Source organism: Scyliorhinus canicula, chromosome 8 (assembly GCF_902713615.1).
Source record: "Scyliorhinus canicula chromosome 8, sScyCan1.1, whole genome shotgun sequence".
Taxonomy (NCBI): Eukaryota; Metazoa; Chordata; class Chondrichthyes; order Carcharhiniformes; family Scyliorhinidae; genus Scyliorhinus; species Scyliorhinus canicula.
Genome location: NC_052153.1, coordinates 67,399,179 through 67,417,401, shown reverse-complemented (window position 1 = coordinate 67,417,401; position 18,223 = coordinate 67,399,179). Strand labels below are relative to the sequence as shown.

Below are 18,223 nucleotides of genomic sequence, written 5' to 3'. Positions count from 1 at the left end.
CCATCCATTATTCGTAAACCACTTTAGTCAACGGTGACCCTACCCGCCTGAAGAACAGATGAGCTCAGAAACGTTAGCACCGGTAAGATATTTAGGAGCGTTCCAGGCAAATCCTGTCCTTTGCCCATTAGACATCCATAAACCCCAACTATTCCATCAGTTATCACTAGATCGCAATGGGGAGGCAGGGTCCTGTCAAATTCTTCCTTTTCTAAGGCATCTCCACTGATATCCTGTTTGAAATCAGGTAAAATCAGCATAGAGATCAGGAATGAAACCTGGGACATTTTTGCTTGTACATCGTAATTACCCAACAATTCACAAAATGTAAAGTACCTCCAAAAGAGGATATACATGGCTGGATTGATGGTTTTTTGGTATATTGAGATCTTGCAATGCAGGGATCCCCCCACGTGAAGGTCCATTTTCTTATCCGTATTAGCACTGTGCACATTCTGTATTATTACTATTTAGTAGTACCAAGAAAATGGAGGGGGGCTCTTTCAAACAAAATAGTATAAATTGTTCCCACTTCAGCCTTCGCTGATAAAGGTAACCAGAAATGCATGACAAAATAAGGGCAACAGCTCAAAGTAGTGGTGTAACCAATAGAGACACACTAATGTGGCAGGGGAATAGGAACCGTTGCAGGAAGTAAAGTGGGGACAGAAACAAAACGCAGTAAGTGGAAAAGTGAAAGACAGAGAAACCAATGCCAAAAATTAAAAAGGGCCAAAGTACAGAGGACTGACACTGTGAACAACTCAGTGCTGGCAAAGAGAAATAAAACACAGGAAGAGTGTACAAAACATCAGCGGACAGATAGTCTGAGAAATAATCTGTATTATTGTCACAAATAGCTTACAATAACACTGCAATGAAGTTACAGTGAAAATCCCCTAGTCGCCACACTTCACCATCTGTTCAGGTACACTGAGGGAGAATTCAGAATGTCCAATTCACCCTACCAAGCACGTCTTTCGGCACTTGTGGGATGAAACCAGAGAACCCGGAGGAAACCCATGTATACATGGGGAGAATGTGCAATGACTCAAGCTGGAATCGAAGTTGGGACCCTAGCGCTGTGAAGCAACAGTGCTAACCACTGTGCTATCATGCATCAGCATGGCTTTGAGAGTGGAAAAATGTTTTCTGAAGGGATATCCAAGAAGGTAGAGGAGGGCAGTGCAGTCAACGTTGCCTACATGGACTTTAGCAAGGCCTTTGACAAGGTACCACATGATAGGTTGTTGCAGAAGGTTAAATCACACGGGATGCAGGAGGAGGAAGCAATCGGATCCAAAATTGGCTTGCTGACAGAAGGCAAGTGGTTGTGGAGAGTTGTTTTTCTAACTGGAAGCCTGTGACCAGCGGTGTGCCTCAGGGATCGGTGCTGGGTCCACTGTTATTTGTTATTTATATTAATGATTTGGATGAGAATGTAGGAGGCGTGATTAGTATGTTTGAAGATGACACCAAGATTGGTGACATAGTAGATAGTGAGGGCTATCTAGGATTGCAACAGAATCATGATTAAATGAACCAGTGGGCCGATGAATGGCAGATGGAGTTTAAATTAGATAAACGGGAGGTGATGCATTTTGATAGATTGAATCGGGGCAGGACCTACTCAGTTAATGGTAGGGTGTTGGGGAGAGTTAGAGAACAAAGAGATCTAGGAGTACAGGTTCATAGCTCCTTGAAAGTGGAGTCACAGGTGGACAGGGTGGTGAATAAGGCATTTGCATTCTTGGCTTCACTGGTCAGAACATTGAATGCAGGAGTTGGGATGTCTTGCTGAAGGTGTACAAGACATTAGTAAGGCCACACTTTGAATACTGTGCACAGTTCTGGTCACCCTATTATAGAAAGGATATTGTTAAACTAGGAAGAGTGCAGAAAAGATTTACTTGGATGATACTGGGACTTGATGGTTTGAGGTACAAGGAGAGGCTGGATATACTGGAAATATACTTTTTCCCCTGGAGCATAGGCTTTTGGGTGATTTTATAGAGATGTATAAAATAATGAGAGACATAGATAAAGTAGATAGTCAACATCTTTTCCCACAGATAGGGGAGTCTCAAACCAGGTTTAAGGTGAGATGCACAGAAGGGTTCAGAGGGGCAATTTATTTTCCCCCACAGAGGGTGGAGAGTGTCTGGAGAGGCAGTAGTAGAGGCGGGTACAATTTTGTCTTTTAAAAAGCATTTATACGGTTATATGGGTAAGATGGGCACAGATGGATATGGGTCAAATGTGGGCAATTGGGACTAGTTTAGTGGTAAAAACTGGGTGGCATGGACGAGTTGGGCCGAATGGCCTGTTTCCATGCTGTAACCTCCATGACACACTGATTTGGCTCATGATCAGAACATTTTTCCATAATATTTTCAGATCTACTAGTTAGCCGTGGCTCAGTGATGGTCTCACTCAATTCTGCACATCATCTAGACTGATATTTCAACACAATGCTGTGGGAATGCTGCACTGTCCGAGTTATCCTCTTCCAATAAGATGTTGAACCAACACTGCAGCCAGGGCGAGCAGAAAGAATTATTCTCCTCTATACCCTAGCTAATATTTCATCCTCGAACAATATCATAAAAACAATCATTTTGTTACTCATCTCATAAGTATTAGTTGGGGGCTTCAAGTGTGCAAATCGGTTGTTCCATCTTCATGTATTAAAATAGCAACTACACTTGAAAGCACTCCATTGATTTGTTTTAGGAAACCCATGAGTCATATCATAAATACATATGGAGAAAAACAACTAACAGCAATGAAACTATTAAATAGTTCAGCATAGCTTCTTTAAGGTTATTTTCAGTGATTTTTAAATCGGCTTACTCACAGGTAGAGATCTAGAGACCCTTATTACCAATTTCTGCTGATAACTCTCATTGGTTCATGAAATAATTATTTTTTAAATTATAGAAATTAATTTTGGTGGCAACTTGAACTGCAACTGAACCAATGTAATTTCAAGTGCATTTTGGGTGCAATTTCCAGACCGCGGCAGTGGAAACTCTACCTCAATGTCTACAGCACTACTTTTACAGCAAGTCCTGGTTTCTGATGGAACTTATTTTTCCACTTTACAATTTAAGCATTATTCGTTACAAAATTGCTAGAAATCATTTGTTGTCCAACATGATAAGAAGGAGGTCATTAGTGAATTGGCCAGCCAAACAGAAACTCATTTGGTCTGGGTTAACAATTGAATGTAAACATGGTTAGACTTAGTCCAAAAGAATAAATTTAGATGGCATAATTTTAAGGATGGCAAGCTGCCTACACTCACTGCCATTTAACATGCACTTGAGCATGCATTTACAGTGGGGTGGGAGCTCCGCCCATGGGAAAGCTCTTTAACCCAAGCAGGCATAGTGCTGCAGTGGCCATAAATGGTACTGCAGCACCCTAGGGGTGAGAGGGTAGAGGACGCCCGGGTTGGGGGGGGGATTGCAGTGTCAGGGGGTCCCAGAGCGCGAACATCCTGGGAGTGTGGGGGTAACGCAAAGTGGCCTCCCCAGGGGAATGCGGTCCAATCAGTTTCACATTTTACAGATTCACGTGAAGTACGGTAGCACAGTGGTTAGCACTGTTGTTTCAGTGCTAGGCACCCGGGTTTGCTTCCTGGCTTAGGTCACTGTCTGCATGTTCTCCGCTTGTCTGCATGGGTTTCCTCTCAAGTCCCGACAGATGCGTTGTTAGGTGAATTGGACATTCTGAATTCTCCCTGTAGACCCGAACAGGCACCATAGTGTGGCAACCAGGGGATTTTCACAGTAACTTCATTGTGGTGTTAATGTAAGCCTACTTGTGACACTAATAAAGATTATTACATTCGCTCTCCCCCCCCCCCACCCCCCAATCTTGTGTGTGTAAAATTCTGCCCAAAGAGAGATATTATCTTATGCTAGAGTGTCAAAGGACAACTTACATCTTTGATAAAACTCTTCTCATAACATGGGCCCTTCAGAGTTTTTGTGTTAAACTGTATCGCCAAATGGAAGATTGTGTTCGAGATTTATCACAGCTCAATCGCCTGATCAATAGAAGAACCTGACAGTCCTCCTGCTCCTTGTATTGATAGATACACCATAACCTCAACTGTTGGAAGTCAATGCTCTCCACCGGCTCTTGAATGGATTTACTAATAGGAGCAATTGGCAAGGCTGTCAGATTCATGGGGAGTTTCCCGGAATGAGGAGTTGATGTGGGTGCCTAGATTCCTCAGGAGTTGAGGCGAAAGTCTTAGTACTTTCTGTGCAATTTATGAAACACAAGAAATAAGTAAAAGTTCATTCAATTAATTTTTTGGTGGCAGGGGACTGCAGTCAAGCAAGTGATGGGCATTTGGCAGATCCATTTATCAGAGATTTTCATCTAACACCCAAGCGATGAGTATCAGTATTGCATGTTACCAAACATTTCACTCTAGTGAAGAAAAATATTCAGCGAAAAGCTAGAAAAGGAGGGAAGTGGCAATGCCACAGGTACCAACCAATGTTGTGACCACTTTTATCTCCTCCTAGCAACAGAAATAAACCACGTGGCACCAAGATGATCCAAGTGTGGTCTGAAACCACGGTATGAAGAGAACTTCAGTGAACGTTAGTAGGTCAGTAGATGGTCTTAACTGGGTGTACTCCTCCGGGATTTTTTTTTTTTTTTTAAAAAGCGCAGTCCTTATGGTTCTTTAACAACAAGATCAAGTAATTCTGACAGATTTATGTACCACATGCTGATGATGCATGGCAGATGTCTACCATGCGCTCATCTGAAATACTGTAAATCTGATTATTTAGGTGAAATGTTCAAAATCCAATGGATAGGGTAATAATGAAAGACTAAATAAGCAGCAGTCAAACATCACAATAATGTTTAAATGAGTAGTTGCCAATGGATTCAATGCTCCCCCCCAACTCCCCGAACCACCACACACATGCAGATTATCTGGAATTAGTGGTGCAATCGGCATGAATTAGTTGACTGGAATTGCTATGAAAGAGGGTAATTCCAAGGAATATAGATTTTTACTGCAATTAACCACTTAACAGAAACCCAATAATTTTTAAGCACTTACGCAGTGCTCACTTATGTCATCTTCAGTTACAGGCTATATCAAGTTACCTGATTACCAAGTGCAGTCATCTGACAATCCTGCAAATCATTGATTAGTTTTACATGTTACGAACCAGAAATTAGACAAAAGGAACTGGAAATACTTAGAAGACTCAACCCTAAGCAGAGTCACAACCTGACAGTTGGAAAGCACAACCAGTGAGAAAGTTGCTTTTGAAGCTCATTAGATCTTAACAATGACTTTATATACATGACAACTATCTGCAGACAATAGTATAATAAAAATAACCACACTTTTGTAGTCAGCCTTTTTTAAAAACTAAGAGGTAGATGTTAAAAAGTTCTTGAATAAAGATCTAAATCACACAGAAAATGAGTTCCACTTTCAAGTAAAAGTAAGAATCCCACAAAAAGTTTACGAATTTAGCCCATATTTCAAGAATCAAAGAAGTACCCAGAAGCCCATCAAAAGCTCATGCTAAAATTTCTATTTTGTATGTAGACATTCACTTCCTGTGCAGTTTTCAAGTGACAAGTGGTATATGATGGCATTTGTATGCAACAGTGACAGGAAAATTAAAGTACAGACATTGCACTAGAAAAACTGCAGTGCTGCACTTCAATAGATAACACTTTTCAAAACTATTGTGTAAACTACAATGTACTGCTGGAACAGCATTGATAACTAAACAGTTAGCACACATAACATCTGGTCACAGGTAATGTTTCAGCAAAATTAACAGATCTGTTCAATGCTTTTAAATAAAGTGCTATAGCAATCTAAATAATTCAAACCAGCAGGCCAACATTAAAAAAACTTCTCCTTCATCAGATCATCTAACTCATTACAGAATAAGAATGAAAGTTAGGACACGAGTGCTGCTGAAAAAAAAGAGACATGCTGTTGAAGCTTTTCATTTTGCATTATCAGGACAGATCCATAAAAGTAAGAACCCTCTTCTCATGCATCTTGTTCTCCGCTCATGTTCTGTACTACCAAGTGATTATTTGTAAATCCAAGACATTCCCGCTTCATACTGGTTCTCCTGTTCACTTGTTTGAGCCATCAAGAAAGATCCAATTGTGGTCAACAGTTAGTGTGGAAGTTTTTGTAAAGACACTCAATAAACACAAGTTATCAGCAGATGAATGATCATAAGAAATTAAAATCCTTGCCCACACCGTACCTGGTTTCTTGTAGGTGACATAGATGTATAAGGCAAGAACAATGACATTTGTCAATAGCGCTGCCCACCAATTGATGACAAACATTACACCACAGCACAAGATCGCACCAATCAATGAAGTCCACATATTATAGTATCTAAATGCAGGTCGCCAACCTAAGTACAAAAAGTAAAGAGGAGGTTATCAAGTACAGGTACGTTTTATGAGATGTTATGTGATGGTAATTTAGTAGAATCTATGCTCTGTAAAACAATATTAGCTTCAGGCTGAGTGAATTGTGTGCCATAGAGCCTGGGCATAGAAATAGAGTATCGAGTAAGCCATACAAATATAACTTCAAGTCAAAAATCACAAACAGCTACAATTAGACCAATATTCATAATTTTACAGGATAGTGTCAACTCTAAGCTAACCTTAATAACTGATGAATACAAGTTGATTATTAAGCTCAGTTGGCAACAGGTAAGGGTACAGGAGACCAACATAAAAGGCCAAATCAAAAATGTCCTTTAAAATAAAACGGGGGGGGGGTAGAAAGAGAATAATCTTTCACAGTCATATCTTTCACCACTGAGTCAATTCTTACCTGGAGATTTGGCAAGAGAAGCATGGAACACTGAGAAATTAATCAAAGCATAGGAAGCCAGGAAAAAATTGGAAATGATTGGCGCAATGACATTCAGCTCAGCTGTAAAGTAAACATATAAAGAGCATAAAATGTAGTAGGAAAATACAATTTCCCAACAATTGCCAGACCTACAAAACATTCAAACAACTGTCATTCTTACTTTACCGCAAAACACACATTAATAGAAATATATACTGTCAAACTATAGAACATACTAAAACCAGAAATCTGCTTCTCAAATGATCACGTTAAAAATTGATTTGAAGTGAGCAGTTCTATTTGTGTCACTTTGGATCAGTGCTATATTGCCTTTCTAGTATACGTGTGTGTACATAGAAGAAAACATATTGAACTGCCGAACTGAAGTTCATCATCCCTTTCATACACACAGTTTGAACACAATATGCAAATAAATTCTCTACATTGGTGCCAGTGACAACACATGAAAAAGGAATTCATTAGTTGTGAAAAAAAGTTATTTCCTCTTTTCCCCAAATACACTTTTTGCACCTTTGGGTAATAAATTTCAGCCTAGGTATAGAATTATTCTATATTTCAGACACTTCATTCCTCTGTCCAACCTTTTCGCTGCTTGTGAACCCAACCATTTCCTCCCCTTTAATCAAAGCACATCCCTCCAAGGATTCTGCAATTCTCTCAGCTCCACGCCACTCCTGACGCTCACCAAGTCATTGGATAAATATTTTCTCACTTTTGTTTTTAAATTTGCGAAATCTTAAGTGGTTGATCAAAATCCATTGTGAAGCATACTACCGTGGCAGAACATGGAACGGTTACAGCACGGAAAGAGGCCAAATCGACCAGTCAGGTCCATGCCAGTTCTTGGGAACAGTAACACAGCTAGCCCCACTCCCTTGCCCTTCTGCCCATAGCCCTGCAAAGTTTGCTCTCCTCAGGTGCTTAGCCAAGCTCTTTTTGAAAGCCCCAATCTGCCCCATCACATTTAGGCAATCCCAATCTTAACCACTCACTGCAGAAAGATTTTTTCGTTATTGATTCATGTGCCAATCACTTTAAATTGGTGTCCTCTCGTTCTCAATTTTCCACCAATGGGTAGCTGTCTGTCTATTTACTCATCTCAAAGGGGAACTACCCAGCTTCTCCATATAACTGAAGTCCCTCATCCTTGGAATCATTCTCCTAAATGGAGATCAATTAAAAAATAGTCATATTTTAAAACTGTACATTGTATGAAGGGAAGTAAAGCTATGCTGAGATTTCCTTTTTTGCTGACGTGAAACATTCACCCACTCAACAATCGAGTCTACTTGATAGGAAGTATATGAAATGCTTTACAAATTTGTTGTTTTGCTCACCAACTAGAATGAATCCAAGGCCAATGAAGAATGTGAGAACATATCCACGTAATGGCTCATTGTTCTTGCCATAGCCAACTGCAAAGACGTGAAGACCAGGATAGATATTATCCTTACACAAAGCCTGAAGGAAAGAAAATGCATTACTGTAGTTCAGGTGTTCAAAAAACACTGCATAAAAATATCAAGACTAAATACACTAGTTTATAAAATGTGTATTTCCTTAAAGCATGCACACACAGATTGTGAAATCATTATTGATCCAGATGTGTCTTAACATGGGACTAGGCGAAGGCAGAATTTTTTTGGTCAAAAGTAGCTTTGTTTCGGAGGATTGTTTCTGTAATTAAAACTGAATTATGCATGAAAACAAAAAGGATGCAGTGTTTTACCTGGGTAATAGGAAAAGTAAGCATTTTGAAAATTAGACCCTTGAGAAACAGTCACCATAAATAATTATGATGTGGAGATGCCGGCGTTGGACTGGGGTGAGCACAGTAAGAAGTCTTACAACACCAGGTTAAAGTCCAACATGTTTGTTTCAAACACTAGCTTTCGGAGGACTGCTCCTTCCTCAGGTGAATGTAGAGGTATGTTCCAGAAACATCCATATAGACAAATTCAAAGATGCCAGGCAATGATTAGAATGTGAGCATTTGCAGGTAATTAAATTTTAACAGATCCAGAGATAGGGGTAACCCCAGGTTAAAGAGGTGTGAATGGTCTCAAGCCAGGACAGTTGGTAGGATTTCGCAAGCCCAGGCCAGATAGTTGGGGATGAATGTAATGCGACAATCCCAGGTCCCGGTTGTTGAGGCCGCACTCATGTGTGCGGAACTTGGCTACAAGTTTCCGCTCGGCGATTCTGCGTTGTCGCGCATCCTGAAGGCCACCTTGGAGAACGCTTACCCGGAGATCAGAGGCTGAATGCCCTTGACTGCTGAAGTGTTCCCCGATTGGAAGGGAACATTCTTGCCTGGTGATTGTCGCACGATGTCAGTTCACTCGTTGTCGCAGGGTCTGCATGGTCTTGCCAATGTACCACACTTTGAGACATCCTTTCCTGCAGCATATGAGGTAGACAACGTTGGCCGAGTCGCACAAGTGTGTACCGTGTACCTGGTGGGTGGTGTTCTCACGTGTAATGGTGGTATCCATGTCGATGATCTGGCACGTCTTGCAGAGATTGCCATGGCAGGGTTGTGTGCTGTCGTGGTTCTGTCGCGATACGACGGACTTCCTACAGAAACTCCGCACCCATGGACCAGTTGAACCAGGAACATTCCTCGTCACAATGGATGTCTCGGCACTCTACACCAGCATCCACCATGACGACGGCATTGCTGCAACAGCCTCAGTACTCAACACCGACAAGTGCCAATCTCCAGACGTAATTCTGCAACTCATCCGCTTCATTCTGGATCACAACATCTTCACCTTCGACAACAAGTTCTTCATCCATACGCACGGAACAGCCATAGAACATAGGACATAGAACAGTACAGCACAGAACAGGCCCTTCGGCCCTCGATGTTGTGCCGAGCAATGATCACCCGACTCAAACCCACGTATCCACCCTATACCCGTAACCCAACAACCCCCCCCCCCTTAACCTTACTTTTTTTTAGGACACTACGGGCAATTTAGCATGGCCAATCCACCTAACCCGCACATCTTTGGACTGTGGGAGGAAACCGGAGCACCCGGAGGAAACCCACGCACACACGGGGAGGACGTGCAGACTCCGCACAGACAGTGACCCAGCCGGGAACCGAACCTGGGACCCTGGAGCTGTGAAGCATTTATGCTAACCACCATGCTACCCATGGGGACCAAATTCGCACCTCAATATGCCAACATCTTCATGCACAAGTTTGAACAAGACCTCCTCACCGCACAGGACCTTCAACCGACGTTATACACCAGATACATTAATGACATTTTTTTCCTTTGGACCCACGTCGAAGAATCACAAACGACTACACGATGACATCAATAAGTTCCATCCCACCATCAGACTCACCATGAACTACTCTCCAAAATTAGTTGCATTCTTGGACACACTCGTCTCCATCAAGGATGGCCACCTCAGCACTTCGCTTTACCGCAAGCCCACGGATAACCTCATGATGCGCCACTTCTTCAGCTTCCACCCTAAACACATTAAAGAAGCCATCCCCTATGGACAAGCCCTCCGTATCCACACGATCTGCTCAGTCGAGGAGGAACATCAGACATCTAATGACACTGAAAAATGCCCTCGTAAAAACGGGATATGGCGCTCGACTCATCGATCGACAGTTCCAACGTGCCACAGCAAAAAAAAGCACCGACCTCCTCAGAAGACAAACACAGGACACAACTGACAGAATACCCTTCATCATCCAGTACTTTCCCGGAGCGGAGAGACTACAACATCTTCTTCGCAGCCTTCAACAAGTCACCGATGAAGATGAACATCTTGCCAAGGTCATCCCCACACGCCCATTACTTTCCTTCAAACAACCGCGCAACCTCAAACAAACCATTGTTTGCAGCAAACTACCCAGCCTTCAGAACAGTGACCACAACACCACACAACCCTTTCATGGCAATCTCTGCAAGACGTGCCAGATCATCGACATGGATACCACCATTACACGTTAGAACACCACCCAGCAGGTACACGGTACACACTTGTGCGACTCGGCCAACGTTGTCTACCTCATACGCTGCAGGAAAGGATGTCCCAAAGCGTGGTACATTGGCAAGACCATGCAGACGCTGCGACAACGAATGAACGGACATCGCGCGACAATCACCAGGCAGGAATGTTCCCTTCCAGTCGGGGAACACTTCAGCAGTCAAGGGCATTCAGCCTCTGATCTCCGGGCAAGCGTTCTCCAAGGCGGCCTTCAGAACGTGCGACAATGCAGAATCGCCGAGCAGAAACTTATAGCCAAGTTCCGCACACATGAGTGCGGCCTCAACCGGGATCTGGGATTCATGTCGCATTACATTCATCCCGCACCATCTGGCCTGGGCTTGCGAAATCCTACCAACTGTCCTGGCTTGAGACAATTCACACCTCTTTAACCTGGGGTTACCCCTATCTCTGGATCTGTAACCACTTAATCAGCTGCTAATGCTCGCATTCTAAGCATTGCCTGGCATCTTTGAATTTGTCTATATCGATGTCTCTGGAACATACCTCTTCATTCACCCGAGGAAGGAGCAGTGCTCCGAAAGCTAGTATTTGAAACAAACATGTTGGACTTTAACCTGATGTTGTAAGACTTCTTATTGTGCATAAATAATTAGACTCACATTGAAAAGACAGAGAAAGAGAGTCCAAGATAAAAGATATTGGACTGGAATTAGTTTACTTAATGATGAAAAGGAAGAGTCAAGATTAATCAGCAATGAAAATTGCAGATCAGTGAGCATGCAATGGAAGATACTGAAGTACAAAATGGATAAGATACAAGTGTCAAAGTCAAGGGGTGGAATTAACACTCTCGCCCACCCAGAGACCAGAAATCTGCTCCCTCCCCAGGTCAACAGACTTTTAAATGGTCCATCAAATCATCCATCTTGCCTGTGATGATGTCCGCGGCAGACGGGACTGAAAATTTATAGAAAGGTTTCATGGAGAAGAGTTGATAGTTTTTAAATTATTTTGAAAAGAAAAGGGAGGCCACCTCACTTGCGCTTTTTGTAGAGCAACAGATACGCGAGACCAATTACTTAACAGTGTCACTGGAAGGTCACAAATATCAAACTACTGAACCAAAGCTTCCTTCATTTATAAATGATGCAGACCTCAAATCACATTATTGCTGTTTATTACCATAGGTTGGTTAATTTTACACCATGTTTTGGTTCAGACTTTATGCTAACAGCAGCCATCCATGTGCTTCATACCCAATAGATTGATCAATTTTGTGTCCATGCATCTCTTAATTGGTAAAGTGTGCAGCACATCCTGTATATACTACAGCTACCACCTGATCAAGAACTTGATCAGGTTTATCGAGCGCAATCTTTCTTGCTGAAATTAGTGTCAGTTGTTAATTACCTTAATCGTTAATATGCGGTAGACTGCTCCTTTATCTAAAACTTCGCTGTTCAAACACCCTAATATGTATCTGCTGAAGGGAGTTCCAAGGCAAGTGCAACTGAAACTTCTGTTAATTGACTTCATTTCCCCCACACTTGTAGCCAGTATAATTGTGGAATGCAATATTAGCTGTATCTGAATACCCCATCTTATTACTGGTACAACATGCTTGTGTGCCCTAAAGTTGGATTACTCAGATAAACATCTCCAGAAAAATAGGCATAATCTTAAAACTATTTGCAATAGTTTCCTTGAATATATATTTTTTTTAATCTTCAAGTCTAAGGAAATTTTAAAACCCAGCTTTTAACTTTAGTTCAAATCGCATTTTAGGGGGATTATTCACAAGGTTTATGAAATATGGGTGAAATTCTCCCAAAAAATGACTTCTGTCATTTTGGCCAGGTTTCACAAGGTGATTCCTGCCAGGTGTTGCAATTTTTCTGAAGCTTGGGGAGTTTGCAGACTTGACATTTTTTTTGCAGTGGGGAACTAAAGACACTGACAAGGTTGGCCCCTCGGACATCAGGCTGACATTGTTGAAGTATGCCCAGAACTCAAAGGTATGCAAAGGGTCCCCCATAACCCGCATCCACAGACATCGTGACTCCCGTAGTCATTGAAAACACCCCCAATTCTGGACCCCAGAGGGGTAATCTATACCCCCCCCATCATTAAATGACTGCGTGACCTCACACCACCCAGGCATGAGGGTGACTCAGCCCCACACCCATCCATCCTCACCAGCATCAGGGAGTCACCCTCCCCCCACGTGAGCAAATCTTGCTTTGGGGCCACTGAGACTGCCGCCCCTCCACCTTTCATACCCCCCTTTCCTCCCCATCAGGCCCGGCCCCTTGGTACCCTGGCAGTGCTAACCTGGCTCCTGGGAATTGCCCCTAGCGCTGCCAACCATGCAGTGCCAACCTGGCACCTTAGTGACAGGTTGGCACTCCTAGAGTGGCATTGGCCAGGTGCCTGGGCAGTGCCCACTTGGGGTCTCTCATGGTCTCAGAGCCTTCCGACGTGGCCATCATGTCTGGTTTCCACTTTTGGAGACCAGCGCCTCATTGGTGATATCAGGAGCTGGGCAACTGCCGCCTCGAACAGACTGTGCATATTTAAATGAGAGTAATGACTTATTTAAATATGCTGATCTGGATCATGGCCAGCGATGGAGATCACAACCGGTTTAACATTTCGGGTGCATTGCATGGGGCTGCCCAGCGCTAAACCAGTTTTCCGCCTCTGCCGCTATGGACCAGACGTAACAGGATCAGCACCGGGTGAAATGCAGTGGGAAAATCGCATCCAATGTCTTATGGCATTCAGAAACCATAGACTGAATCAGAGATTAGAATCACAAATGAAAAATACATTTTCCGGGAACAACCAAATCCATGCACGTTTCCAATAAACATTTGGAGTTGTGTACTTACCTGGAATATTTTGGGAGCACTCACTAACGAGGCCAGGGCAGAAGAAAGTGTCGCTGAAAAGATTCCTGCAGTAACCAAAGGCCCAAATCCAGACACCAGGCTCATGACCTGAAAAAAATACAGATATTACAATTTCAATTATTTCCTGGAAAATAAGTTCCAGAGAAGATCCAGTGTTTATCTGGAGAATGTGACCATTGTTGCAGGGTTCAATTTCCCAAATTACAATTACTCACTTAGATCAGCCACTGATCAAAAGCTGCAACTAAAATAGTATTTTAAAACTGGAGGCGAGTAGAGGTGGGTTTAACAAAAAGTTATGTAAATACACACACATTAAAAATATACAGTTGTTTGCTCAGCCCTAAAAGGGCAGTATAAACCTTTCATGAAGGCAAGGGCACATTTTCATGTCAAACAGAGAGAAAGCTACCAAATAAACATGCATAGACTCCCATAACATCAAATATTGACAATAAGCATAAATTACACAATTCTGTTGCTTCGAGTCCGAAGGAATTAAATAAATATTCCTTCCCTCCTGGCTTCAGCGCTCTGGAAACAGCTTTCCATAATAATTTTTTTTAAAGAACTCCCAACAATGGTTGAGTCATATATAAACATAAAAGCCACACCTGTCCTTTATAACAGAATGGGCTGCTATTGAAGTACTCCGACAATAGCTGAATATATTAAAACACTCTCACAGACCTTCTGTCTGACATTTTAAGTAGGCTGACGTTTCAAGTTTATTTTCAGCTTTTCAAAGTATTAATTAAAAACACTTCATCCCATTGTTTCATGCATGCATTTCCATTCTTCCATGAATAGCAAACTGGTAATTAAATATCAAGTAAACATTAAATAAAAAAGGAATATTCATGGAATAAACTAATAGCAAAATACATCCCCTTTGTGACCGGTGAACTGCGTCATGAAGGAATAAGCAATCAAGAGGATTCTCTTGGTATTCCCACAAAACGCAGATCAAAATGCAGAACTAATTTAAGAGTGAGCAAATCATGCCCATGGACATTGAAATTAGGGACAGGTTTTGCACAAGGAGCTGGTTTAGCACACTGGGCTAAATCGTTGGCTTTGAAAGCAGACCAATGCAGGCCAGCAGCACGGTTCAATTCCCATACCAGTCTCCCCGAACAAGCGCCGGAATGTGGCGACTAGGGGCTTTTCACAGTAACTTCATTTGAAGCCAACTTGTGACAACAGCGATTTTCATTTCATTCATCTTTATCAAAATCCTTGGGGTTGGACTGGACACAGGAAAAAAAAAGATCTATAACGAGTGAGTGATTTTCAAAATTGTGCAGTATTTTTGAGAACTTTTCCTCTTGTTTAAGATGCACAATGCAATTTCCTGATGCAAAAAGAAACTAAAGTTGCACAGGGAGGGTGGGAGGTATGTTTTCCTTTTTCAGGCACAGGAAGGGAACACTCAAAATAGCTTTCCACGCAAATTCAGCATTAACTGCACCCCCCTCGCTGAAGGCAAGAGTTCTCTGCAAGTTTCTAGATCAGAGTAATTAGTGTACAGCTTTAAGTATGGGTCGCAAGATTGGGTTTCCTTATTCCTCCTTTCTTTGTCGATTTCCTAGAACCTCATATGTTGCCTAATATTTAAAAAATGGTTTCTACTATTTCCCTTCGGTTAGCTGGTTTAGACTTTTCAGAGTAGATTAATATTTGTACATTTGCAAATTTGTACATTTGCAGGAGGACTATAATGTAATAACAACTAAGTTATTCCCATAATTTCCTGCCTGTGCTACACATCGCTGATGAAGAGGCCGCAAGGTAAAGAAATACATAATATATGCTGGCACCATTATAAAATAACAACTTTTCAAAATGGCAATCAAGTAACGAGAAACCATCAAGTATTCTATGGTAACATCCTCAATTCTTAGAAGATATCTGACTTATGCCAAGCAGTGCATAAAAAAGAACTTTTATACATTCAGATGGATAATCTTAAGAGAAAAGCAGCTTAAATAGATTTTGGCATATTTACTAACTGCACAAAAGCAGTTCAAACAGATTCAACTGTCTAATTCTATTTTTAGCCTGTTAAGGTCCCTTTTTCCCTGCTTGATTCAAGGACATGCAATGACTATCAACACCGTTTAATCTTTGCTACTCCATTTTTTCTACTGTTCGAAGTTGAAGAATAAAAACCAATTTGAGTTTTAGTGCAGAGTCGAAAGATTTTCCCACTCACCTTCCAGTGACTACTAGAAGGCCATCTCCCATTTTAGTGGGAAATTCCCTTCAGTGTTCAATGACAGCTTTTTGTTCTTGCGTGAAAGAATTCTGGAAACCATACCACTTTTGTTGTAAGCGCCTCATGTTTACATGGAATATTTTTCACTGTGGTAATCTGCTTCTCTCTATTGAACAGATAATCGATACAAAAGGCCTTCCTTTACGTGTGCCAAAATTGTATTTTGCTATAATGAAGTAATTTAATTTATGTTACAGTATAACTAGGCATAAAACTGTAGTGTGACTGCATTCATTCCAAGATCACTAGTGCAGACCAGAGTCTTTGGAAACACTTATGCTGAGAAAACTAGGGGAATATTTTATGCCTGTGGTGAGTTTGTAGCTAGGAAGGACATTTTATTTTTTCATGGGATGTGGGTGCCGCCGATTGCCCTCAGGAAGGTGAACTACCTCCTTGAACCTGCTGGAATCCATGTCGTGCAGGAACACTGACTGTGCTGCTAGGAAAGGAGTCCCAGGATTTTGACGCAGCAATATAGTTCTAAGTCAGGATGGTGTGCAGCTTGGAGGAACATTTGCAAGTGGTCATGTTCCCATGCATTTGCTGCTCTTGCCCATCTAGGTGGTAGAGGCTGCAGGTTTGGATGGTTGTTGGATGGTGGAGGCTCTGCCACTTTTCAGCCTCCATCCTGATTAAGTCTGTAGCAGAAAGGCCCATGATGTCTGGAATATCTCCAGAGGTATCTATTACATCTGCAAAGATTCTTCCAGAAGTAATATGGGAGGCAGAAGCAGGTGCCAGAAAATACATTGTGGAAGGCGGTGGTAATGGAAACCAGTGCCATCACTTATTCATCTGGACCTCTTCCTGTTGCTGAACCGGAGGCTGTTTACGTAGAAGGATGGATCACTTTTAGACTTACAAAATGTCATCCGATTGCCGAAGACGTTTAAGACTGTGCCACAGCACTCTCCATGTCCTATCCAGGTGTTTGAAGGAGGATTTCATTAGCTTGTTTAATTAGTATTTTTACTGCACCAAGTATTTCATTGTGCCTATTCTTCTATCACAAAGATGAATCAACAGCCACGGTTATAGAGGGTTTCCCTGGTCACCAAACAAACTTCCAGCTGAATAATCTTGAGGCCAATAAAGAACAAAAGCATTGTGACAGCTTCCCAGTTATCATGCACTCAACAAGAATAATGCGGCTGGTATTACACACCAGCTGTTCAGCGAGTGAATAAAACCTCTTTGGTGCACTTCACCAAGTCCTCCGAAAGAACCTTTTAAAAAAAATAAATAAATAAAAAATAATCGATGGGACCCTGATTCCTGAGAAATTAAGACAATCTGAAAGCAACTTCATCAGCTCAATTATTGCTGGTTTGGCAGAAAATAAGATGAACAGCAATTGATACTGACACTGTGATGCACTGTCAACTAACTCAAGGGGCTAATTTTCTTTGATGCAGCCTGGAAAGATTCTGTGACATAACTTTACAGCCACCAACAATTTGTTTTTATTAATTTCTAGGATTTGAGGGTCACTGGCTAGACCAGCATTTGTTGTAATGTAAACATTATTATATAAATTGCAGCCTGTTTCAGCCAATGTTGCAGTATTAAAGGGCAGAAGATGCCAGAATAGTATAACCTCCTCAGCAACTACCTTGGAAACAGAAAGGATGGCCTGTTATGCATTCCAGCATGGGTATCTAAATTTAGGCATGAGCATTAAAGCTGACCCGTAAACTATTTCCTGCCTGCTCTATGGTATCACTGATATTGTGCAATCATTTGGAAGAATCTGTGCCCCACCAACTCCTCCAAAAAAAACCCAGCGAAATTGCAATAGAAACTCACTGTCTTCTTTTTCAATTGTTTTGTTGCAATATAATAGCAAACATGACCAGGACCGCTGCAGCTTCAAACGTGTATCAAAATCCCTGGCCAATATGACTTCTTAATCTTCAACTACAGTTGAACTTCCTTACGATCAACGTCCTGATGTAAAAGGACTATGTATTTGAAGCATTTAATAGCTAACCCCTTGATAATCTAACCCTTATTAGAACGTTGAAAATAGGTAAGCAGTTATTCTTTTTCATCCAATTATACTGAAATGCCCTTCTGTACATTTTAAAATTCTCAGAGCATTCAAAAATGTTGAAGGTACTTTACATTAATTACAAT

The 18,223-nt window shown here is 41.7% G+C and overlaps 1 protein-coding gene across 2 annotated transcripts in view; it reads right to left on the bottom strand.

Annotated features, from left to right (window-relative positions):
- slc12a2 (solute carrier family 12 member 2) overlaps nucleotides 1-18,223 on the bottom strand; it is a 267,674-nt gene that overhangs the window by 77,462 nt on the left and 171,989 nt on the right. For both annotated transcript variants that reach the window (XM_038804704.1, XM_038804705.1), the window contains exons 11-14: nucleotides 13,786-13,893; nucleotides 8,248-8,371; nucleotides 6,869-6,970; nucleotides 6,282-6,437 (exon numbers count right to left, since the gene is read on the bottom strand). In XM_038804704.1, the coding sequence (XP_038660632.1) occupies nucleotides 6,282-6,437; nucleotides 6,869-6,970; nucleotides 8,248-8,371; nucleotides 13,786-13,893 (490 nt within the window). The remainder of the gene's footprint in view (nucleotides 1-6,281; nucleotides 6,438-6,868; nucleotides 6,971-8,247; nucleotides 8,372-13,785; nucleotides 13,894-18,223) is intronic.